Genomic DNA, 27,242 nt, shown 5'->3' with positions numbered 1-27,242 from the left:
GTTACTGGCTGCATCCACCAAAAGATACAACCACACTGAAATGTAACTCTAATACAGCCACAGAATACCCAGATACAAGTAATCAAAGGATGAAGACAATAAATCAAGATGAAAAGGGTTTGTGTGTAATGCCTGACGTACCGAGCTGGGCTTGCGTGGCGTCCGCCATCTGTATCAAGGCATTCTCTTTCTTGTTGAACAGAATCTTGACTCTGTGAACGTCTCCGTAGACTCCTGTCGGGATAAAAGAGAAATTTACATCTTTTTTTTGTACTCAAACACACCGTGAACACAATTTACAGCAAATAATACGTTATCTGCAGATCTCGGTGTTTCATTATTGAAGGCAGAGAGCGACAGTAACCGCTCACATGCTCATAGAGTGGGCAAACAGAGCGCTTTTAAAGGATATCAGTCACACTAAGGTCTGTCTCTGATGTTGACAGTTATTAAATTGCGGGGACAATGGCAATGACACACACTGAGTGTGTGCGCAATACTGAGAATTTCTCCCATTCATATGATGGGACACACACAACACACAATCTGCAAATAATCTCCAGGCTGTGTGTTTGTAAGGAAATGGTCTCATCGCTCACTCTCTATCCTCTACTGCCTTCATAAAAACTGCAGTCTGCACATCTAATCTGCAGGAGGAGTAATACATTTGTCCTTACCGAATAAAATGAAGAGTTCGTGTGGCGATATACTCTGCAAGAGATGAAACATTATCAAAGACATGACTGGAATAAGGTTGAATGAGTAAGTGTGAAATGCATCAAGGAACATTAACAGATGTGGTGATTTGCTATGGAACATGTTGACATTCATGACCAGTGACCGCTAATGCTGCACAATTAAATGAAGGAAGTGTCTTGTGACAGCAATTGCCTGGACTGAATAAAGAAGTATGGGAATAGCTTTGGATTAGCTCATGTGACAAAACAAAAGACTGAAAGGAATCATTTTTAAAGGCAGCAGTGATATACAAGGCCAGTAATAATTGTAATACTATAATCTATGGTAATGGCTCAGATTAGTGATAGACTAATATATGTTTCGGGCATCCTTAAATAGTGGACCGCGGTGCTTATTCCCGACTCCTGCTTGGTTCCAACTGGACAACAGACATAATGACAACCACCATTTTACCGTTTCTACATTTTAAAGTGCATCAAAACCACAGAGCCGTTCACACCACAAGCACTCAGGGTCGTTTACGGTAATGATCTTTCGCCGCTTAATTCTCTAATGTTTTTATCTAGAGCCAAACACGCTTCATTCAAGCCCTTTCTGCTCTGTGCGTGTTGTTCTCGCTCCAGCTAAAGACGCTAAAGCACTGCATTAAAGGGATCCCATAATTTACTCGCTCTCAAGCCATCCTAGGTGTTTATGACTTTCTTATTTCAGCCAAACACAATCAGTTATATTCAATAATATCCTGGCCCTTCCAAGCTTTATAATGGGATTGAATGGTAACTTTGATTTTGAAGCCCAAAAAAGCGCATCCATCCATCATAAAAGTAATCCACACGGCTCCATGGGGTTAATAAAGGCCATCTGAAGCAAAGTGATGCATTTTTATAAGAAAAATATCCATATTTATAACTTAAACTATAATCAGTGGCTTCCAGCGAAGGAGTGACCTCGCTTCAGAAGGCCTTTATTAACGCCCTGGAGCCGTATGGATTACTTTTATGATGGATGGATGCGCTTTTTGGGCTTCAAAATCGAAGTTACCATTCAATCCCATTATAAAGCTTGGAAGGGCCAGGATATTATTTAATATAACTGATTGTGTTTGGCTGAAATAAGAAAGTCATATACACCTAGGATGGCTTGAGAGCGAGTAAATTATGGGATCACTTTAATTTTTGGGTGAACTATCCCTTTAATGCAGTTACCATTCACTCCCATTATAAGCTTGGAAGAGCCAGAATATTTGTTTTTAAAAATAAGTGAAAGAAGAAAGTCATATACTCCTATGATGGCTTGAGGGTGAGTAAATCATGGGAACAGTTTCATTTTTGTGTGAACTAACCCTTGAAGAGCTGCAGATGACGCGGTTATTTTAACAACAGTCACAGAAACACAGTGAGCTGCAAAATAGATTGATATTTCGCCGAAGAAAACACTGCGGAAAACGAGAATGCGGCAAATATAGTTATTTTTCTCAGTCATAATCTGACCGTTCACACCAGACTTGTGACAAGACTTTTTTTTCATCTACATTTAACATTATTAATCAGCATGGATAGAGCATTTCATAATAACCAATTATATAATTGGGAAAATTATTTGTAGATGGCAAGGAGAGACATATACAGTATATATTGCCATTAGAATTATTATACACACTTTTTGTCTGGATGCCAATAACTAGATTAGCAACTATACTATCAAAAAAACAATGTAGGTTAATTAGTAGCTCCGACACACCAAAAAAGAAAAGAACAGAAATCCTTAAAACTGCTCTATATCCATCTATCTATATCTAGTCCATAACTCTAATAAGCGATGTGGTGCTTTAAATTCATAGTGTCACATAACCATTTTCATCTAAATCATACTCATTATCATACTGAAGTCAACATATAAAAACCCTTCTTGTATGGAAAAACGACGTTTATTTTTTCATGCTGTTTACTGGAAATCAAGGATGTCACAAAAATAGACCACCCTGGAAAATACTCGATGATGACGATTGTGAAAATCCACTAGAATCTAAAAAAGCTTTTTGAAGGGCATTTAAATTGTAAATTCGGAACCACTTTATATTAAGTGTCTTTAACTACTATGTACTAAATGTTGCATGTGGGCATCATGGAGTTTATTTTGAACTATTTCCTAAAGACATCATCAGTTTAATGGCAAATCCAGTGTATATTTGTGGTAGAGGGGTTCACAGAGGAGGGCCTCATGGGGGGGGGGTGAAACTCACGTCAGGGTTGAGGTTGGAGACGAGGAGCACGGAGTGGATGGTGGTGGGGGTCATGCCGTGGATGGTCATCCGTCCTGTCATTGCTGATGAAGGGATGGTGAGAGGTCCCAGAGCGCCAGGCATCGCCTGCATAGACAGACCTGACCGGACCGGACCGGTGGGAAGAGGGAAGACGGGAAGTGACGTAAGAGAGTGGAAGGGAACGTTCTAGAGCAATCATCTGTTTTTACAACCTTTTTTTCTTCAGGTAAACAACACAAGGTCTTCTTGTAATTGCTTATTAAAGCAACATGTTCAGGCATGCTGGGTAATTTTAGTTCAAATTAATATTGAGTTGGATGGTCAGGGTAGTAAGAGGTTTAAATGAAGCCAGCACAGAAGATCAGGGTCAGGAGTGTGACAGCAGAGCCAAGCTTGGGAGTTAAAGACAATGAGTAAAAAAATAAATAAAGTGCCTAATAATATAGGACGGTACATTTGTACACTGATTTACTTTTATAATATTACATTATTTGTTATAATATTATTAAATGTTACTTTTACTTGACTGTGAGGTCTTGATCATGTCAGCAGAAATGCATCTATACCTATTTCATATTATATTTCTATATCATCATATCAGAATGATTTCTGAAGGATCATGTGACACTGAAGACTGGGAGTAATGATGCTGAAAATTCAGCTTTGATCACGGGAATAAATATTAAACGTTTCAATTCATATTCACATAGAAAACAGTTACTTTAAAATGTATCAATATTTCACAATATGACTCTCTTTACTGTATTTTTGATCAAATCAAAGCAGCCTTGGTGAACAGAAGAGATTATTTTTTCAAAAACTATTTCACAGTTGTGTATATATTATTTAACATATATTAAAATGTTAAATATAAATATTTAACATATTTCTCTTTATATTTGAGATGCCCTAAATAAAGAATATGCTCAAACCTTTAGCTATTAAATAGTATTTTATTTTCCCAATGATGAAATGTGACACCAGGTACACTTAAATTCGATTTATTGATCATATAAATCAAAACCGGTTGCAAACTAATCAATAGCCAATTCAAAATGCAAAGCTTTTTAACAGCACACATTGCTCAATCTGTTTTCAAATGTGACGTCGATACTCGATACTGTGTTTGTGTTTATTCCCTCTTCAGTTTGCTCACTTTGCTGGCGTCAATCTAAAGATGTGTCTTGCGAGAGGCTCGAGTGATGACATCGTAATACCTCCAATTATTCAGGCTGAGCGCTGGCGTGAGCCGCACGACACTGCCTCCATTACTGAGATGTGTGTGTGTGTGTGTGTGTGTGTGACTGAAAGCTTACCTGCCTGAGGGAAACCGATAGCGGGGGCGAAACCAGCCGCCCCGGGGTATGGAGAGGAAATGATCCCAGGAGCCCCTGCACACACACACACACACACACACACACACACCAACAATGAACAAATGATTTAAAAGATGAGACCACAACCGCATAACAGGATACTGATAGCGGTGTATGTGTATCTGCCTGACACAATGAAGGGATAATATGTATTTATGATTCATTAAATGACTTGAGACACCTATTCTTGAGGCAAAGATTTGAATTTCTTTGGAGGCATAAAATAATACTGTACATGTCATGGTTATACATCTGTTTTGATGTCAAAAGCCTCATTATAAAGATGAAATTCATGAAAAATAAACATTATTAAGTAGCTTTGGCACAACCTTTTATTATTATGTCATGGAAAAAAATTAAAAAACAGTTTTGTTCATTTTTTATATTAATAATATTTGAGGAATACCAAATCATATGGTGTGACCAGCAGATTCATATAAGAAAATGTTTGTTTATGTTGTATGTTTACAGGAAATGAAATGAAGATCCTATGACCTCATGACTGTGTCAATAAGTCTATTAATTTTTTTTTTTAAATTAGCCATTTATGACATGTCAAGGTTAATGCATAACTCCCCAAAACACACTTTAAGAATTAATATAAATGTATCCATAAAAAAAAAAACTTTTTACCATGAATTTTTTTTTTTTTTAAATGAATACTAATAACATCTTACAAGTATTCGTCAGGAAAATTATTTCTTAATTATTTTTATTTGAATTTGATGGTTACACCACATTACATTTTAGTCATTTAATGAGTCACTAAATGTAAACCTTTCTTGAAAATGGCACAAAAGTTTCTCAAACCATACAAAACCAACATGAACACAAATAGCGCATTAATAAGAACATGGCACGTGTGTTTTAAACTAGATTTTTTCCTGCAGACACTCTAATTTATCATTGACTCACTTAATAAATTTGCTTTATAAAATAACATAACATAAAATCACTAACCCTGTATGAGCCTGAAATAAATTATGAGAAGCACAATCAATAAAAGAGGGGCACATACATTTGTTTTGTTCTCCCTATATCATCACTGTTTTATCATCACCGCCTGATTTCAAGCTGAATATGGCTTGCTGAGACACGCACGTTCAAGTAAAGCACAATTTGCTCATCTAATATCTTGAATTCCCAAGTGGGACGGGCTTAACTGTGACGCCATTGTTTAAAATGGATTTATCCAGCCTATTTGAGATATAAACCTATAGAGCTCAGAACAAGCAGTTTACATACATTTCAAAACAATCATATTGACAACAATAAAACATTTTTCACGAGGGGTGTTGCGGTAGAAGACCGACAAAAGGGCAGTGGTCTAATAAAAGCTGCCATTTGAACACCTTTTATTGCTGTGAAGACGTCACAGAGCGCCCCTGAGATTCCTGCCTGCGCCCAGAAACAATTCATCAGCTCTGATTTACACACACACACACACAAGAACACACACTCGCCTTATCAGAATCCACACTGCCTCTTGCTCTAAACAGCGCAAGTGATTTACAGAGCCTGAGACAACAAGATGCATGGATAGACAGACACAGTTATCTGCCGCCCCCTCTGACAATCACACACACACACACACACACAATAAATCTGCTCTGCAAACACTGTCCGGCCCACATAACTTTGTGTGCATGTGCGATAAGGCGTGCCCTTTGATAGTGAGCGCGCTACGAACAGATAGCATTATAATAAAACACACAGGTAATGAGGAAGTGAGAAAAATATCTGTTTTACACTGGGATTTCTATCGTTTCTAATAGAAGTTTAATAGATAAATGGACAGGTTTGATTAAAAAAACAAAATGTCAGTCTGCACACGGACGAAAATTAATGGAATATTCCGGGGTAAAATATCAACAAAGCATAAGGCAGATAAAGCATAAAGTCATCATGAAATAAAAATGGAAAATTCCTAATTTTATAAGGAAAATTGCAGTAATTGTTATCTGTGCACATAATTCATGTGCCCTCATAATCTTTAATCAAAATAACTTCTCTTATTTCTTACATCTCTATCATCTCTTCTCTGATGATGCGTTTACTGGCGAGAGGGCGGGGCAACCTGTCACTCACATGAGATCCACCAATAGCAAACCACAACCATCCAATCAATTCATCATGCACAAAATCAAGCCCTGCCCTACATTTGTTCTTGTTCCAGAAGCCGTTTCACTCAGATAAATGTCACAATTGCCGACTTTAAGGTGTTTTTTACCCAGAATATTCCAGCCGAAATGATGTGGTGAAAAATCTGAAATCAAAGTGGATATTTTACAATTAAATAGTGCAAATTGTCTCCATGCCATACATCAAAATTTACATGTAATCATAACCCCGTACTACTTATTATACATCAACATCCATGAAAAATACTTTTGATATCCTTTAGCTTGTGACAAGAACTTCCTCGGAGCTAGAGGAAAAGCACAGACAGACGCAGATGGTGTGTGTGTGTGTGTGTGTGTGTGAACAAGTCGTCTCTTCTCACTAATGTGCTAAACTTCATCCAGCACTCCAATTTAAATGGAACTTTTGACAAATATAATTTTTTATCGGGATTATTTGAAATCATTTAAAATGTTACGTTTAGAATATCTCCAAATGTCTTCAAAGCATGTTTCGTCTATGATCACGCAGCCTTGTTCAGGTGGATTTATTTTTGGTATAATGTGGGATATTGTTCTGCTGATGAAACACTGCAAAAATATCTTTCCAAGAAATTTCAGTAGACAAAAAAAACTCCAGAAAATATGAATATGTGAAATTATGAGTGATCTAGGAGCTTTATACAGCGGATGCCATTAAAGCTGCTCTGAATAAGTCTATACTGTATACAGATATATACTGTAAGTGTATAAGTCTTACCAAAAGCGGTCTGCATGGAGGGGTCCATGGTAGGCTGGCCGTCCCCTGAGGGGAGGTCCAGACGGGTGAAGTCCCTGCTTTTGTCGTTGTTATATTTCACATTCAGACTGGTCAGCTTGGAGAACTCGACACGCAGAGTGCAGCAGCCGTTGTAGATGTTCTGCCCATCCAAAGACTGACAGGGGAAACAACATTACAATGCCATTCTCTTACAAAGACACAAAGAAATGATATTCTGCTTAAATAAAAGGAAGACTATTTTAGGGCAACTTTTTCCATTTTTTGAAAATATGAATGCAAAAATAGATCTCTTTCTCATTATAGTACTGATATATGATCAAACTTAGGGCTCACACCTTTGCAAACACGAGACATTGGGGACAATTTGAGTCAGTTTCTGTTTTGATGGCCACTACAGGTAGAAAACTTATCAAAGACTATATATATATATATATATATATATATATATATATATATATATATATATATATTGGTAACACTTTACAATAAGTTTCTGTTTCTGGACATGAACTATCAATACTCATGAATCATTTATTAATCTTAGTTCATGTTAATTTCATCATTTACTAATAAATTATTACAATCAAAAGTGAATGAAGCTAACATGACCTAACAATGAACAGTTGTATTTTTATTAACGAAGATGAATAAATACTGTAACAAATGGATTGCTCATAACATGAACTAATGGGAACTTATAGTGAAGCGTTTCCTAATAATTTTAAGTAAAACTTGGCTGTATACTGTAGGTACTAATTTGATTTCTCCTACTTTTATTGTTATTTCCTGTGGAACGCTGTTCATGCGTAATTTGCATCATATGATACATCCATTATTGTATGACTTTCTATACTTAGAATTAACCGGGTTCAGTATTTGATGCTTGGACCTTTTTATTAATAAGAAAGACAGAATTCATATACATATTAAAGGGATACTCCACTTTTTTTGGAAATAGGCTCATTTTACAACTCCCCCAAAGTTAAAACTGTTGAGTTTTACCGTTTTTGAATCCATTCAGCCGATCTCCGGTTCTGGCGGTACCACTTTTAGCATAGCTTAGCATACATCATTGAAGTGGACAAGACCATTAGCATTTCTAAAAAAAAATGACCAAAGAGTTTCGATATTTTTCCTATTTAAAACTTGACTCTTCTGTAGTTACATCGTGCACTAAGACCGACGGAAAATGTAAAGTTGCGATTTTCTAGGCTGATATGGCTAGGAACTATACTCTCATTCCTGCGTAATAATCAAGAAACTTCACTGCCGTACCATGAGAGCAGCAGGCGTAATGATATGACGCAGCGCCTGAAAATAGGCCACCTTCCGTCAACACAACGGAACTATTTTCAGGCGCTGCGTCATATCATTACGCCTGCTGTCTTGTCCACTTCAATGATGTATGCTAAGCTATGCTAAAAGTGGTACCGCCAGAACCGGAGATCGGCTGAATGGATTCAAAAACGGTAAAACTCAACAGTTTAACTCTGGGGGAGTTGTAAAATGAGCCTATTTCCAAAAAAAGTGGAGTATCCCTTTAAGGGTGATAAGTACATATACATAAAAAAATGTATTATATATATATATATATATATATATATATATACACTACCGTTCAAAAGTTTGGGGTCAGTGAGAATTTTATTTTTATTTTTGAGGAAAGAAATCAATACTTAATTTGATCGAAAGTGACAGTAAAGACATTTACAATGTTACAAAAGATTCTATTTCAAACAAATGCTGTTCTTTTGAACTTCCTATTCATCAAAGAATCCAAAAAAAAAAAAAAAAAAACTGTACAACTGACAGACCAACAACTGTTTCAACATTGATAATAATAATAAATGTTTCTTGAGCATCAAATCCTCATATTATACTGATTTGTGAAGGATCATTTGACACTGAAGACACTGACACTGGTGATGCTGAAAATTCAGCTTTGATCACAGGAATAAATTACACTTTACTATATATTCACACAGAAAACAGCTGATTTACACTGGAATAATATTTAATACTATAACTGATTTTTGTTGTATTTTTAATCAAATAAGCGCAGCCATGGTTAGCAGAAGAGAATTCTTTTTAAAGTATTTAAAATCGTACCGACCCCAAACTTTTGAACGGTAGTGTATAATGTTTTATCCTCCTTTTGCTGTTAGATTAATGCAGTCACACAGGTAACAGAAGCTTGTTTGTCTTTCCGATCACAGGACATTGAACTATTCCGGCACATTCGCATTGATTACACCTGCTCTGCTTCATTACATCAGGGTTTAATGGAGCCCAAACATCTCAGCTCAGTTTTTCTATCTGTTAATCAATATCTTTAAGTAAGCGACAGCCAAACTGCTAAAACAGATATGGTAGAAACCATGGTCACAAGGTTTGTATCTCCACTGAAGAACAAGGAGGTGTAAAAATAAAAAGTAACATGTGCAGTAAAAATGATTCAAACCTGCAAACCACAAAACATATTCCCATAATTCCCATATCCCATATTCACATAACACAAATGATGAGTTTCATTTAAGGTAATCTCCCCCTGTACTACTATTAACCCAGAGTATTAGCCATTACAGTGATAGAAATGTGTCAGTTTTCTCACTATGACCATTTGAGATATATATGAACCCATGATCGCTGCTTTAGATGCTTAGTTTCAGAAAAGAAGAACTCCACACAACATGAGTGCAACATTTTAATTATTGAATTGTCTGTGTAGGCCTGAAGCAGGTTTGGCAGGGTGGAGGGAATGTGAACAAACTTCTCCCACGGAGGAACTTCATTTAACTTAGCCCTGATGACAAATGCAAATCTCATCTAATGCTGACAGTGGCCTGAGGAATGAAGAGCTGTGTGCTATTAGCTTTCAGCCATCAGACATATTAAATCCCAACGGTGGACGGTAAAACCTGGAAATCCCATAGTCTTACTCTTACATTGAAGCCATATTAAAATATCACACATACTAAAATATCTCAGAGACACCACCCCACACAGAACACCTTGGAAACGGCAATGCAATGCCCTGGCATCCATCCACAACTCCCTATAGCATTATGGTGCTGTTATATATACTGGGCCCTATTTTAACGATCTGAAACGCAAGTATCAAGCGCGAAGCGCAAGTAGCTTTGTGGGCGGGTCTTGGGCGCTGTTGCTATTTTACCGGCGGGATAAATGCCTCTTGCGCCCGACGCAAGTTTAAAAGGGGTTGGTCTGAAATAGCTTCATTATTCATAGGTGTGGTTTGGGCGTAACGTGAAATAAACCAATCAGAGCGTCATCCAACATACCCTTTAAGAGCAGGTGCGCATGTTGCATGGCGGATTGTTATTATTATGGCGGATTTACCAGGCGCGCGCCAGGAGCGGTTCACAGCCGAGGAGACCGACGTTCTCGTCAGGGCAGTGAAAGACAGAGAAGTGACGTTGTATGGGGATGGGAGATTTTTTTTTTTCTGGTTCTTGATGGACAAACTAATTTGTCAGATGTCCTTATATACATATGTGTCTTGCCACTATTGGGCAAACAGGTCTGATCCGTCATTGCTACAATTAGCCTGAAAAATTTGGGTAAATGTGTAAGCTAGATTTAGGCCTTTTTACATCTTCATGGACACCACAATGATTTCCCTCATGTGGTAATATTTTTAGTTGTTATAATGTATGATTTGCAAAAATAAAAACTGCTGCATCTGTGTTGATGAGAGAATCAAAGTGTATGCGCGTTGTGCACCCGCTACATTATGGCCAAGCATGCGCTCTTAAAATAGCATTATGAACAACGCGCGACGCGCCACTGACTTTAGACTAGGTTTTTTCTGGTCAGTGGCGCAATTGTTTTCTGGAACTGCAAAATAGCACTAGGTAATGTTTGCGCCGAAACACGCCTCCTTTTTGCGCCGACCCGTCCAGGGAGCGCAAGTTCATTCCCTAGTTTACCGACGTGCGTCTGTGGAGGGAAAAGCCCGCTTTGCGCAGGTGCAAAATAGGAATGATACATGCGTCAGTGTACAAAGTTATTTGCGCCGGGTGCAAGATAGAGCCCACTGTATACTAGTGCTCAAAAGTTTGGGGTCGCTACGATTTATTTATGTTTTTGAAAGAAGTCTCTTCTGCTCACCAAGGCTGCATTTATATGATAAATAATACTGTAAAAAATGTAAGATTGTGAAATATCATTACAATTTAAAATAACTTTTTCTGTCTTGTCACATGATCCTTCAGAAATCATTCTGATATGATGATTTGATGCTCAAGAAACATTTATTATTATTATTACCAATGTTGAAAACAGTTCTTCTGCTTAATACTTTTTTGTGGAAACTGTGATACATTTCTTTCAGGATTCTTTGATAAATAGAAAGTTAAAAAAAACTGCATTTTGTCTTTACTGTCGATTTTGATCAATTCAACAATTTAAAAAAATATATTTTTATAAAAAGTAAAGATCTAGTTCTAGTTAGTTCTGCATTTCTGCCGTTGAGAATCACTTGCAATTTTCCAGCCAACACGCTGGGAAAATAAGGTGCATTTGCACACAATTGTTCCTTTTTTTTGCAGCAATTTTACACGGGAGGAAGGGGGGGCTTCATCGCCCATCTCAAAAGAGACCCCTGTGCCCACCCCTCCTGTAACACTAACAAATACTCTCTTTGTGCAAGGAGGCAATGCAACATGGCAGCCGCACAATAGATAACACCCTCAGACCAGAGGAGTAATTACTTGCGAGCTCTTTTTCCCCCTGGTGAGCTGCATTGGCATTCATTAGATAACCTCAACGGTGACATATTAATTACAGGGGCGGCTTGATTTGTGCGGTCTACTGGGAGCTGGTTTTCCTGCTGTCTTCCTGTTGCTTTGATAAATTTTCGGCGCCGCACCAAAAAAATACCAGAGAGCGCCAAAAACGAGGTGATGAAAGACAGGTGTGATTGATGAAGTGTTGATTATAGGGGACGGAGCGCTGGTGAAGGATGACCACAGCTAAACCGTCCGTCTCCGCGGACAGACAGAGGAACTAAACTAGTGTACACTAAAGCTGGTTGCCATGTTTCATCCCACCAACAAGATAATAAAGGGGAGCATTTTGTGGCTGCGGGTTCTATTTCGGTACTGACCATTTTGGCATGATGTGCGTTCATTGGATCTGCATATTGTAGCAAGGCCTGGAACTGGTTGTTCTTGGTGAAGGTAATGATCTTCAGGACTGTTCCAAATTTTGAGAAGATCTAAATGAAGGAGAGGATAAGAACATGAAGGACAGCCATGATAAACAGAGTAGTTTAAGCCCTAGAAGGTTTGATTATCTGAGCTGGTTAAGCAAGTTTGGCTGGTCTTTCGGCTGGACTCCCAACCTAGCCAAGGTGGTGTTTAGTGGGTTTAGCTGATCAGTCATCTTATAAGTGCACAGAACCCCTCTAAAACCATTAAACTAATCCAGTCTGACCAGTGGAATCCAGCCTTGTAGACCTGCTGACACTAGTAAACCACCTCAGGCTGGTTTAAGATGTTTTTTCAGCTTTCCCAGCACTCTTCTGGTCTAGATTTCAACTCATGAGTTCCCATGTGAGGGCTTCAATAAATTTCTGAACACAAGTGTTTTGTGACACTTTGACCTTGTGGAAGGGTAAATTTATGTGGTTGCTAGGTGACAACAAATTAGGAAGTGTACAGAGTAAACATTGAAAATAGAGCAAGCAAACGAACTAAGTGAATATCCAGGGGATTGCTTGATATATTGCAGAGAGTAAAAAAAAAAGGACTAGTTATTTCTCTGAACATCATGATATCACTTGATATATTGATTAAGTCATTATTTATGAATCAAAAATAAGTACAGATACCTGAAGCAAATGAAGAACAATTATAAAAGTCATATTAAATGGCCTTTATTTTAAAGAATAGTACAATTTTGGGTTAACGTAGTCTCACCTGGTGTAGCACTTCTAGAGACACTGGGTAGTAGAGATTCTCTACGATGATGCGAAGCACAGGACTTTGCCCAGGCATCATTCCTCCATCACTGGCTGTCGCAGTCCCAGAGAGACCCATATTCCCAGAATGCATTGCATTGACAGCTTGCAGAGCAGCCTGAGCCCTCTACAAGTGAGAGATAGAGTTAACATTTGGTCCAAACTCTTCTAAAACTTTCCACTCATACAGAGTAGTACACACAAACACACCTCAATCTCACTACTGCATTGGAGGGAATGCCTGATTGCAATGGCACTAAAATGCACTATCAGCAATGACTCTGTAATGAGCCGATTTACTTAGGCCTACTGTAAAACTATTCGCTCTGGGTAAAGCAAAAGTATAAAGGAGGCACTATATATGCAGAGATACCATTCTGAGTTTGTAAAAAAAAAGAAGAAAAAAAGGTTAGGGTTACATCTAGGTTTTAGGTAAGACTAGAACATACAGTAGTGGAAATTACAGTTTGTGCCAACTAACGGCATTTAGTTCCCTAGTTGGTACAGTCCAGCCTCGTTTAGTGTTTTAAGCACTAAGCAGTAAACAGAACACACTCTTGCATTCATTGGTCGTATTTTTTTGTAGGGCTGATAAAAAACCAAAAGGTATTTGGTCACAATTAGCTACAAAACTGAAAAGCATCTCTTGTGTTATAAAAGTAAAAAAAAAAAAAAAGTTTTTTTTTTTTACTCATATAGTCTTTTTCTGCCTAGCTCTGGTGATTGGCACTTCTTGATGATGTCATTTGATTAACATTTCACGAGTTCACACTTACATACAATTAAAGGGAATAAAGTATAATGCGTATTTGGCATGCTGTCCGGCGGGAGGGCTCCGAGCTCGGAATTCGGCCCGAACCCAGAGTACTCCCCCCCGTATGTAAAGTGGTTTAGGACTAGAAGAATGGAGAAGGGGTGGTGGAGGGACGCTGCTAAACTGTCAGAGAAATGAGGTGAGACTGCTGAGTCTATATATACATGTTTTATCAAGATTGCTGAGTGGTCTCCACCCGTGTTAATTATCTGAACGTGCTTCTCCCAAACTTTGTTAATAAAACATGTTGTGTGTAGCCTATGCTGTCATTTTCTTTGTGCGTGAGAGTTCATTAACACGCGGTGACAATGCCGGATGCACAAAGTTCAATATTCCTTTTTTTAAAAGAAACCACAGAAAGATGAGCGCAAAGGAGAAAAAGTGAAAAAATCTCCATTTATGCAGATAATCAATCGAAACGGTAATAAAAATCTCATAATAAAAACAAAACATTGTTCTGTTGTAAAATAAGGAAAAGAAACAGGATGAAGTTTGTGGATCGCGGCACAAAAATTTATCGAAACTCAGCGTATAGGCTACTAGGGCCCTGTCCCAAATGGTGCACTTCATGCAGAGTTTCGGTCCCGTGGACTTAAATTGCGCGTGCTCGCCAAGTCTACGAGTCCGTAGGCCGTCCCATTTAGCATTTTAACGCTCTGAAGTGTGCTCAGCAGCGCCCCCTTTGTACCCTTGAAGTGGTCTTCCTCGAAGCCCGCATAGATGCAGGCTCCACGCACTTTAACTACCCAGGAATCCTTGCGAAAGGCCAATCAGACAACGGATGGGAGGAGATTTCGCTCACGGACAATTGTTACCATGGCTGAGAAGAAAATATTTAAGTTTATACAAACATTATGATCATCGACCAGTGGTTGATGTCTCAAACTTAGGCTAATAATAGCGAGCTGAATAATACGATCGCATTATGATTCATTAAATAAATAGAACAGAATGTCAGGGCTTTACTGAGTCATATGTAAACACAACAACAATAGGCAGCATATTTCCCCGAACCTGTAGCTCCTGTCCATAACAACAATCAGACCGTCTTCCTGTTTCCGGCGTGACGATCGAGTCTGTCCCAAAAATACCTCTCAATGCGCCCTCGCGGACTCGCGCTAAGGGCCCTATAGGTCTGCACTACATGACGTCACCGAAGTGTGGACTCTGAGGAAGTCCACAAGTCCGGAGTGTGCCATTTGGGACAGGGCTTTAGAAAGCTCTTGTGTGCCATCTAAACCATAGATATCCATAATAAAGGCTAGATGTCTTACGGCAGAGTCTCTATCGTCATCACCGGCGGCCATCTTGTCACAGGCAAGCTTTCTGGCGGGCTCTGTGTTACCTGATGTAAGATGAGTGATCAGCACAAACACAAATACTCTTATCTCGTTGAAATCTTGACGGATTTACAAACGGTTTGGTTTCTTACAAACGTTATTAACGTGGCTATAATTCTGGATGATTGTTTATTGATACACTTATTATTCATAAGTATGCAGTGTCATAACTACATCTCTGACGTTTATAACAAACCAAACCGCTTGAAAATCGGTAGAAAATTGACCAAGTTATGGTTATTTAAAACGTACATGCACCATTAAAACACAATATTAAGATTTTTTCATTGTGTTTGGGAATGTGATGAGGTACAAAACTTTTGGAGGAAAGTGACTCAGTATGTATCTCAATTTACTACTACTCCTATCTCTTTAAGTCCGGTAATATGTGTATTGTGTGTCTATGTGGACAATTGCTCGCTGCCCGTCAAAGAAAAAAAACTGGTGGATTTGTGCCTACTACAAGCCAGGCGTTCAATTGCCCTTTGCTGGAAGAATACAAGTTGTCCTTCCCTTGGACTTTGGCTGAAAAACTTGATATCCAGTTTGGCCCTTGAGAAGCTTACGTATGTGATCAAGGGGAAGTCTTCTGAATTTTACGAAATTTGGGAGATGTTCTTGAGATTTGTTAAAGAAGGAGATATTGAAGAGGCTATAGATGTGTGAAGTTGTAGTATATGCTTAATGCTGAACAGGAGTGTATGATATAAAGCACTGTATGTTTACGGATTTATTTTTTAATATATATTTTTTACGACTGCCAGGGTTAATGTGGAGGGGGAGGGATTTGAGTAAGTTATGTTTGTATTAAGTGTATGTTATGTTCGTGTGTTAAATATGTTGTAAAATTCAATAAAAACATGTAAAAAAAAAAAAACAATGTTACGAGTGAGCGAGCTGCCTGTGACAAGATGGCCGCCAGGTGCGGACGTCGACCTCCATTGGCCAGCAGCGCGGATGAGACATCTAGCCTTTATTATGGATATCTATGATCTAAACTCTTGTTCTGACTTCTTCTTCTGCTCTTTTTCCTGTTGTGGTGGTTAGCAAACAGCGTTGCATTACCGTGAGCGCCCCCTTCTGGATTGGAGTGTGGATCGCCTGTGACCAGAGGTGTAAAGTCCAGGTTCAGAAAGTAAAAGTCCTTCTCAGTATTTTTTTTCCAATCACCTGGATTTGATAATTAGCACAGTTGTTCAGCCAGGAGATTGAACTAATTAGTGAAATCAGCTGGAGAGTTCATGGGTGGAAGAAACATATGGCAGGACTTTTACTTTCTGACCCCTGGACTTTACACCTCTGCCTGTGACTGACCGTATTCGTTGTCTGCCTGTGACTGCACCGAACCGTGACGTCGGTATCGTGACGGTTCGGGATGAATTCATGTACCGTTACAACCTTATTTTTCACTGATGGTTACTTCACTTGACATTTTGAGAGTACTAAATCAAACACTTTGTTGAAATTGGTCTAAAAGTACATGTCTAACGTGGTTACTTCACTTGACATTTTGAGAGTACTAAATCAAACACTTTGTTGAAATTGGTCTAAAAGTACATGTCTAACGGTGCGGTAACATTTGCGAAATTTTGCCAGCAAAAAAACAAATTTTGCCCAATAAATTTAGCTGGAAATTGGCAAATTGTGACTGGACATTAATAACTTGGCACCTGCATTTAAACAATTATTTTTAAATGATTCCTTTAAATGAATAAATGACCTTGGCATTGACCGTACTATGGTAGTGAAAGGGCGGGCTGGTTTAAAGTATGTGTAATTCTCACCCCCTGATTGGGCAGATTGTCGGTCTTGAGCTCACGGTGGTTGGAATACTGGATGTAGACGGGCTGGTTGCGGACATGGGGTGTAGCTGTGGTGTAGTAGTTGACCATGGTGATGGCTGCTTCTTCAGAAGCCATTTCTATAAAAGCCTGTAGTGCAAATAGAGACATACTGTAAGTGCTAAATCCTGATAACAACATCCTTCATCTAATTGCACATATGTTGTGTAAGTTAATACAACTCGTTCTTAGCCTGTGTTAATGCAACACTCAAATGAAATAAAATCAGCAGGCTAAAACAAATGGAGATAAATATTAGCAATTATAATCAGTGCTGCTTTGCACATATGGAAGGACAAGCATAATCAATGTCGGTAGCACAAACAATATGGGACAAAGTTTAATATTCTGAGTTTTGTTCAAATCACTTATCCTAAGAACGAGCCATAAAATAGTGATGCTTGTCTTAACAGGCGCCACTAATAATTATTCTTACCTCATCAAGCAAGGTGTGAGATTTATAGATGCAGAATCTAACAATAAACCGAATCTTTTGAAGCCCCAATCAAATCAACCAACAAACAACAAATTATGCAACAGGGGCATTAGAAATCTGTCTGCCTGTCTTTTATTCTCTAAATATGCCATTTTAAATTTGAATATGAAAAGGCACTCAAGTGGAAGCGGGAGACTGCGGTGTTTTTGCAGGGCATCTGTTATTAGATGGACCTTGATGTGTTTGAAAGGACGCACACTTCAGTTTCTATCACTGGCCACCACTAATGAAGCTAAAACAGATCTGGACCCTTGTCCTCAGCATCCCTTAGAAAGGAGAAAATACAGGCAAAATGATTCTTTGATGGTGGCGTTTCTTGGTATAGTGGGTTTTTACAAAAAAAATGTCTGGGCCATATTTCACTCCAAAACCAAAACCAAAAAAAAATAAAAAATAGCATTTTGCGTAAAGAGAACGACTACTATTTTAATTGTTACTTCTACTTAATTGAGGCTACTAAACATGCTTAATTGTCATTAAAAATCTTAATAGGCGTCATTTTTTTACGTCCACAATCCCCAAAGGCACCCACACACTGCAAGATAATCGGGCAGATTTTGAGCCCAATTCTCCCCTTCCGACAATCCTAGATAAAGTCCCGATTATCTTGATGGCTCTACAGATTATCTTATCAGATTGTCCTGTGGTGTGAGGTGTGTTAAGAGTGATTGTATCTGCACGGAAGAACGTCGGGGCCATACCGATCTCAAAGCGTAAATATCCAACATGTTGAATATTAACGATCAGATTAATCCTGTTGTTGCGGGGGGAACTGAGGACTAATGTGCAGTGTGCTCTGTATACTGTCACATGGACCGGAACGATAACAATTCAGAAAGCGAGCTGATGGTAGCGTAACATGACTTAATTTTCTGTAAAAAGCAGTCTGAACACCATTATCGACATTTCTTTTTGGCAGTCGTTCGCTATGTTTGTTTCACGTTTGACAGGAAGAGATTTTGCGAGATTTCCCGTGCTCACGCTCGGGACTGTTAAACTGTTAGTGTGTGTCTGTTAGTGTGTGTTGTGCTGTCTTAGTCACATCGCAGCACTTCACACACTATAGGAACAAAGTTGTTAAACCTATGATTTTTCTTTTTTATCGTCATGTTTGTGGTCTTTAAGGAATCTTTTAGTGTGGGCCAGCCTTAAGACAATGGCATTGTCACACCATTGTCCTCATTGGGACCCACATTTCCAAAATCCTGTTAGTTACACCATGTTAAACCACACAGAGGTTTAACAGTGGGAATATGTACGCTGGCTTCCTCTGATCTTATTCATGCCATTTAATCCGGAAATTCCACCACTAAACCAACCTGAAAGCATAAGGTGAGGTTTGAGAATCTCACAAGGCAAATTTAAAACCCATCAGTGTTTTTCAAAAAACTGAGCTTCCGATAGTCCTGCGACTAACTTACAGAGCTGGAAGATAGGGCAGAGATGTGTTCACACAGGTTCATGGAGCACCTACTTGGTTTTTCCCTTTAAGCATCAACAGGTTGGTGACTTTGCCAAAAGGGATTCCTAGTGAGACGACCTCTGCTTCAGACACTTCGATGGGAACTTTGCGGACGTGGAGGACGCGGGAGGGCCCACAGGGAGATCGGTCTCCTTTGTATGTTTTACTGTCAGTGCCATTAGCTGCCAAAAAGGGGGGGAAAAAAGAGAGACAGATTATCCATTTTTTGATTTGACCAGTTTTCTAAATGCCAAAACTGGCATTGATGTACATGGATATTACAAAAACAAGACCCACCAAACACCACTATTATCGATTGACTGACACCAAAAAGGTCACCGTTACAAAATATTTTGGCCTCACGAAGGACCTAGAATGAATTTAACAAGATACACAAGACAGAGAGACATAGGCAGAAACATAAAACTGACAATATGACGGTGGTGGGCAGTTTCTCTGATGCTCCTCCCGAAACAATACAACAAGCCTCTTACAGGATTAAGCAGGCCTCTGAAGTCTGTCAAGCCTCCAAATGGCACCCATTGTGGGGCGTTTGGCACTTGGCTATGTCCAGGGGCACATCACAGGCTGGTGACAGGTTTAACAGAGACAGACCATGGTGTCGTGTCTGCCTCAGATTTCAACACTTACAGCTTTCACATTCTCGCAAGCCCATGCAATCCTTGTGTTCGTCTGATTGCAGATAACGGCATCAAAGCAATTTGTATCAGTCTCAGTCTCAGATACAAAAAGATGCTAGAAAGTGCATGTATTATAAGTACGTTTTTAGTTTTTTTTTACCAGCACAGATTACAAACTACAGACTTGTGGTCAATTCGCCCAATTTCCCATTGATTGTCCCAAACTCACACCACTGAGCCAAAAGATGACATGTCACAATATGTTTGAAAGCACCACAAAGCACTCATTCTTCAGGAAGTCAACATGCAAATGACTTTCGTAAAATTGTCGCTAAACATTAAACTGGGACAGGACAGGAGAAAGCACTTTATCGCTGAAAAGTTGTACACTTCAACGTGAAGTAATTTCAGAAGCAAAACAATGGGCATTTTAGACTCTGCTCTTATGTATTTGTCTGGTCATTAGTTGGCCATGTTTGAGTGATGAACTTAAAAGCTCTATTACTGTAATACGGGGAAAATGTCTGCAGTCTCATTCAAATATGGGTCAAATCTTCCCCAGATTGTATGTGGGGTAAAAATGGTACCATGTTCCCCATGATGAATGCAGTAGTGTGCAAGGATGAGTGACTGTGAGATAACTCTCCCTCTCACGCATTGATAAACTCTTTCTTTCCAAAGCTAAGCCTGTCGCCGAGAGGAAGCAGCGAGAAAGAGCAGTGCACAAAAGAAAGTGCTGCCATCAGCACGACGACCAGCCACAGTTGAAAAAATGAACAGGCCCGGCACAGTGATCCAATCTTTTCCTCACAGTCCAGAGATCTTTACAACACAGCACAGATCTAGACCCTTTCCTCACAGCCCAGCACAGTGATCCCATCCCTCCCCTCTTAACCCAGTCCTTCCTCTAATAGCCCAGCATGCAGATACCTTCCCACCCCGCACAAATCTTCAAGCTTCACCTGGTCTCAATAGGCTTTTTCTTGTACTCCCACCGCTACAGGCTCGTGTTTACAGCCAACTAATCATTTATGATGCAACACTGACACAAAAAGGAGAAGAACCTGTGAAATTCACCACAGAGAACAGACTTACAACAAAAAGCAAGCCTTATCAAACCAACAGGCACCAAGCAACAACATGGAGTCCTATGAGGGTTATGATCTTCTGTTTTTAGGTGTCCATCTGCAAGCCGGTGTCAGCAAACATTTAAGTTTTTCAAAACCATGATAAGTGTTGAATTCTTCCATGACATCATAAAATGAACTAAAAGAGACTATACTGTAGCACTGTGGGGAATATAAGTGTGCTTAAACCACGTTTGCAAACATATACACATACTAGGGGTGTAACGGTACATGTATTCGTATTGAACCGTTTCGGTTCGAGGCTTCCGGTTCGGTACGCATACAAACCGAACGATTCCTTGGACCATTTTTCCTGCCGACAAAATTCGCGCTGGTGCGACCACCACAACGTTGCGCAATATTGCAAGCGTAATGAAAGCGGAACGAAACTTGGCAATCAGGAAGTGAGTGCTTCTAATTGACTTCACTTTTCTCCGTTGAAGTCTATGGGGTCGCTGTGTCCATTTCTTTTACTGTCTATGGTGCAGCCAGCGCGAGCCGATCTCGATCAAGCGACACTGTAAAAACACAGCGCTAAGAGATCCAGTGAAGAAAACATTTGAATTCGCCACTGAAGTAATAACATCGCTGCGAGATCTAGTGAGAAGCATTCACATTTCTCCGTTATTAACCGTAGATCTCTATTAGATCAAACAGCGCTGACGTGAACACCAGGAGAAATATTGTGCCGTGAATGAACTAACGTTAGTAATACTTTACGTCCACAGACCAGCAACATTCACCATGGATTTAATATAGTAACACTAAATGTAACCAGTTTGGCTGGAATAGTTAAATGCTTTCAAGTACTTCACACATCTTTTTCCAGCACTTCAAAACTCAAATATTATATAAATAAATATATGAAGAGTTCTTCTAGAATGATAATTTTTATGAAGCTTGTATATTTAAGTTCAGTAATTTCACTCAAATGACAATTAATAGGTAATCTTCATTGCCATTTAAGTGAAATAAGCTTGATAAGCTTATTTCAAGCTTGATAAAAATTTTCATTCTAGAAGAAAATTTCAAATGGCTTTTGCATCTGAACTCTTCATATTTAAATGTTATTTTTAATGTGATGACCAAAACATTATTTGTTCATCCTTCAAAGATGACACCCATTTATAAACCTGAAAGTTTCAAGATGTAGGAAAACTCACACTTATTTTAAAATTATTTTTTCTTTTAACAAATAGGAAATTTCTCTGGCATTTCTTACTTTTTGCTGTATCGAAAACGTACCGAACCGTGACTTTAAAACCGAGGTACGTACCGAACCGTGATTTTTGTGTACCGTTACACCCCTAACACATACTGATGCAGATCAAATATAATCAGGGTTTCAAATGTCTCGCCCAGCCTGACTGGAACAAATTCAAACCCATATTGAATACTAACGAGGTCTGCCTTAGTACAGACCCGGCATCTAGATTTTGTCGAAAGCAATATGGATAATGAAAAACAAGCTTGCATCTGCAAGACATCTACTGTTAACACACAGAACATGAGTGCGATTAAATAGGCAACCAAACGAAACCTCCAGTGGAATAACTCAATGCAGGCAGAGGCAGTAGCCCACCACATGCAGAGTGTTAAAGAAACTAGATAATCCCTTACAGAACAGGCAGATTGTATTCACATTATTTTCCCACACTGCAGAAAGGACACAACATGCTGAAAGAGTATAACACTGATGTTGAAGAGCCCTTAGTCTGCAAGTTTTTCACCCTGGAGGCTCATTGAGAATATACAAATCTTCAAGTTTTAATAAGCTCAATTATGGAACTTTAGCACATTTTAAAAACCGCATATGCAACCCCTTATATGCATAATCTTACATCATTTTTTCTTTAATATTACTGAACCTTTTCTGCAAGTGGGGATTTATATATGACGCATGGATGAGACTCTGACGTATCCTAGAGACAGGCATCTCGCCACATATCAGCCACCAGGAGAACGGGGAGATGATTGGTCCACTTTTCCAATGACCCTGTGTTACCATGGTGACCATACACATGACCTATCAAGGCATCTGGCTTCTCCATGCCAATTCGTCTCATTGTGTCGTTAACAAATCTTATTGTTGTGCATTTAATGTGATTAGAGGAACCATCCCTGAATCGAATATGCCACAGGCTTTTCAAGAGGAAATGAGTAAAAAGGATCTTTGAAATGCACTAGCCATATATAAACTCTATGCATGGGATGGTTTGTGCTAGCAAATCTAGATACGGTAGATTTCCAATATTATTTAAGATTACCAAAGTTTTAAATAATTGGCCTTTACAAACTTTGATTAATCATTCTGTTTTGAAGGCAAGAAATGACAACATTTAAAAATTAAATGAATAAATATGAACTATAAAGGAATAGGCCTAAATTAAATAAAGCAAAAATAAAAATAGCAAATGATAACCAGGCTGAACTATTACTTCGATGTAGATTTATGAATGTCATAAAAACATACATGATCCATGATTTTATCTTACAGTTAAATTTTTTTAACGCAATGCATAAAATTAATCAGAAGTTACAGTAAATGCATGTATGTTACAAAATATTTCTATTTCAAATAAATACCGTTCCTTCGAAACTTTCTATTTCTCTCTAAAGAATGTACACCGTTTCCAAAAAGATATTAAACTCTTTTCAACATTGATAACAATGAAACAAACAAGTTTCTTGAGCAGCAAATCAGCATATTAGAGTGATTTCTGAAGGATCACGTGACACTGAAGACTGGAGTGATACAAACAACTCTAAAACACTAGGCAAATATCAAACTTATGTTTGTGCAACAAACAAAGCCAATCCAGGATGAGGAAGTTGTTCTGCGAATCACAGGATTTCTGCAGCATTCTCCATTTGCAGAAAGCATCCGTTTTCCATGATATTTGTCTATGCATCACCCGAGAGACTAGAGAAGAATCTTATCCTTGCTGTCACAGTTAATTCAGCGATGCACTGTGAAATCCCACTACAGTAACACCGTTGCTAGGACACCACAGAATTCACGGAATGCTGCTCACAACCGAGCTCTCTGTGACTTCCCGTCAACAATTCCCATATCTGACATTCCTGAAATGCCATCCTTCACCGCAAGTATTACCTTTGCGCAGTTCTACCTGTCTGTTGCTTTGTCACAGTCCTCTCACAAACGACCACTTCCAATGAAAAAGTCCTTGAACATTTATGATCCATCATGTATTAGAGAACAGAGTAGTCTTCGGTTTGATAAAGGCTGGTTACACACTTACACACACCATACCCCAGTCGAACACGTCTGATCGGCTTTTACTCATGGTTATGGGCTGTACTGCCAGCTTTGCCAGGGGCGAGAGGGAGTATGTCAGGTTTGACAGGGCAGAAATACTTTTGCACTGTTCTGGCAGAGCGGTCCCAGTAGACCGCAATCAAGTGTGCATGTGTTTGCCAAGGTGCAACGACTCCGAGCCTTTGGGCTCTCATATGCTTGATGTGCTGGAACACAAGGTTTGCTTCGTATGGGGGAAAAAGGATCCAGTCCTTACATGCTTTTCAGATAACAAGCTCTGATGTTATACAGCCATAAAGGACAAAGTAGTGAGTGACTATAGGACCAGTGTTGGGGAGTAACAAACTAAACTAAACAAACCAACACTTTGTCCTAACCAGACGCGATGTGGCGACATGCAGTAAAGGGTATATTTTCCATGTTAATTCAGAGTTTTTGTCACGACGGGCGGCATTGGATTCTAATAAAAAAAAAAAAAATTCGGCAACATAGCGGCTGAAACAACAACATACAATGAAAATTATAATCTCAGGTACTGATTATGTGCTTTATTTAATCTTAAAGGTGTCTAGTATGAGTTTGAACATCATTTTGCATGACCTTTATAGCCATTCTGACGGTGGAAATGGATCACCTCAGATCTTGAAAATAAATTAAACTGTGAATTCAATGTGAACAAACACAGCTTCAATGTAGTTCGCTTCTTTTTGTTAGTAGCTTGTAGTGTAGCTAACTATTTTAAAATGGTAACTTGACTATAGTTTAACTTGTAGCTTGGCACGTTTACAGATTGAAAGTGGCTTCCTCACACTGTGTACTAATGTTTAATTTTAGCTACCGGTACTATTTTATATCAACAACTTCCCACCTGTTCTAATTAAACAACAAGTTTTCAGCTAAAGTGGTCAGACAAGAGTAAATATGCCTTCTAGAATAATTTTTACCATTCAGTAAATGACTATATACAGCTCAAAGAGTGTGAACAACACAAAACATCAGGGAGGAATTTGAAAGCATGTTTATCAGTGCTAAACAGCAGGGACTGTATTGACCTTGATGTAAGCTAGCTTGATTGGGCTATCGCCACACAGACTCAGGGTCAGCTTTGTTATGGCTTCCTTAGTTTTGTGTAGCAACGACCACGATGTACTGTGAAGGCCATTTTGCGTCAAGAAACCCAAACAATGATGCGACTGACTCCATAACAGGGAAAACATATGCCTGAGGTCAAGTTCAATTCAAGATTGTATTTTGTGCTAATTTGGCTAAATGCTAATGACTGCATTTCAGACTAGCGGTTGAAAGACAGGTTTTTTTAATTACGGACCCTGCAGGAAAAAAACTGTGTAACCTTTAGCTGATCTCCCAGCCTGACCAAGCTGGTTAGGCAGGTCTTTTATTTGGATAGTTTTAACCAGATAAACCAGACAAGACCAGCAAACTAACCTTGGCTGGCGATAAACCCCCAAAATTTGAGAAAACAAAAAGTGAAAAGGCTGGTAGTCGATCATTTCAGTCGATCAGAAAGCCATCATTTTGCAATTATTTTGCCGAATCACTAAAATGCCGAGAACATCTTAAAAGCGCTAACTGGGGAGCTTTCATGAGAAGCAGAAAATATCAAAATATAGAAGCTGTCCGGAGGCTTTCCCTGGTCATTCCACTTTAAACTCTGAAAATAATAGAGACACTGTTTCCCTTTCCAAAGCACAACAACATATTAAGGATTATTGTGTACCAGGGGAAAGATGAGTGAGCAAGAGAGTAAAGAAAAGGCAGAGAGGGGTAAGAGAATAAGGGGAGCCGATGATGGGGTCATTTCATTCTGCCCTCCATTCAGATGCTCAAATAACAGCTAATACACTCGCCAACCATTCCACCATCACACACTGATCATTGCACAGTTCATTTTTGTGCTGTTAAAAAGGTTAAAAAGCAATAGTAATTTCTTTTTAAAAATATATTTCGTATCAGTGCCCCTATTATGCTTTTTAGAAATTAGCTTTCATGTAGTGTGTAATATAGTTGTTTGTGACTGCAAAAGATCTGCAGTTTCAAAGATCAAAGTGCTTGATAAATGGAGTTATTGTCTCCCAAAAGAAAGAAGCGATCCTGAACTGCCTGAAACCAGTCGTCAGTAATTCCAGGCTCACTTCCTGCACGAACATACATAGGTTTGTAAAATTTTTGCATCATATTTGCATAATCCCAGCCTATGGTCTTCATTGTCTGTTTGCAAAAAACGTCTATTTGACCCTCCATTACTGTAGTGCCTGAGGCCTGGAAGAGGTTCGGGTTGAGAGGTCGACATGTCAAGAAGACGCTGTTTTCGTTGCTGCGAAAGCAAAATCCACTTTGCATGCACTTCCAAGGTATGAGACTTTTTAAGAGAAGTTTTTATCACTGTGAATCAAATGTTGAGGAAACCTCTGCAGCTGAAATTCAGATATGGTAATGGACATTTGATTTCAACAGACTGGGTCATCTGACCAATCGGAGCAAAGTATGACCAATCACAACAGACTGGGCCATCTGACCAATCAGAGCGAAGTATGACCAATCACAACAGACTGGGCCATCTGACCAATCAGAGCGAAGTATGACCAATCACAACAGACTGGGCCATCTGACCAATCAGAGCGAAGTATGACCAATCACAACAGACTGGGTCATCTGACCAATCAGAGCGAAGTATGACCAATCACAACAGACTGGGTCACCTGACCAATCAGAGCAAAGTTTGACCAATCACAACAGACTGGGTCATCTGACCAATCAGAGCGAAGTATGACCAATCACAACAGACTGGGCCATCTGACCAATCAGAGCGAAGTATGACCAATCACAACAGACTGGGTCATCTGACCAATCAGAGCGAAGTTTGACCAATCACAACAGACTGGGTCACCTGACCAATCAGAGCGAAGTTTGACCAATCACAACAGACTGGGCCATCTGACCAATCAGAGCGAAGTTTGACCAATCACAACAGACTGGGCCATCTGACCAATCGGAGCGA

The 27,242-nt window shown here is 39.1% G+C and overlaps 1 protein-coding gene across 4 annotated transcripts in view; it reads right to left on the bottom strand.

The window, feature by feature from the left end:
* The window catches only part of ptbp3 (polypyrimidine tract binding protein 3), a 66,865-nt gene that overhangs the window by 5,053 nt on the left and 34,570 nt on the right, over positions 1 to 27,242 (bottom strand). For 3 of the 4 annotated variants that reach the window (XM_056238981.1, XM_056238984.1, XM_056238983.1), the window contains 10 exons: positions 19,188 to 19,357; positions 17,161 to 17,307; positions 13,182 to 13,349; positions 12,368 to 12,478; positions 7,219 to 7,393; positions 6,569 to 6,604; positions 4,279 to 4,353; positions 2,942 to 3,081; positions 678 to 711; positions 142 to 234 (listed from right to left, as the gene is read on the bottom strand). In XM_056238981.1, the coding sequence (XP_056094956.1) occupies positions 142 to 234; positions 678 to 711; positions 2,942 to 3,081; positions 4,279 to 4,353; positions 6,569 to 6,604; positions 7,219 to 7,393; positions 12,368 to 12,478; positions 13,182 to 13,349; positions 17,161 to 17,307; positions 19,188 to 19,357 (1,149 nt within the window). The remainder of the gene's footprint in view (positions 1 to 141; positions 235 to 677; positions 712 to 2,941; positions 3,082 to 4,278; positions 4,354 to 6,568; positions 6,605 to 7,218; positions 7,394 to 12,367; positions 12,479 to 13,181; positions 13,350 to 17,160; positions 17,308 to 19,187; positions 19,358 to 27,242) is intronic. The other variant, XM_056238985.1, reaches the window with a different exon arrangement.

Source organism: Rhinichthys klamathensis, unplaced genomic scaffold, assembly GCF_029890125.1.
Source record: "Rhinichthys klamathensis goyatoka isolate OS25496 unplaced genomic scaffold, OSU_Roscu_1.1 h1tg000549l_1, whole genome shotgun sequence".
NCBI classification, from domain to species: domain Eukaryota; kingdom Metazoa; phylum Chordata; class Actinopteri; order Cypriniformes; family Leuciscidae; genus Rhinichthys; species Rhinichthys klamathensis.
This window is presented reverse-complemented; position numbering and strand designations above follow the sequence as displayed.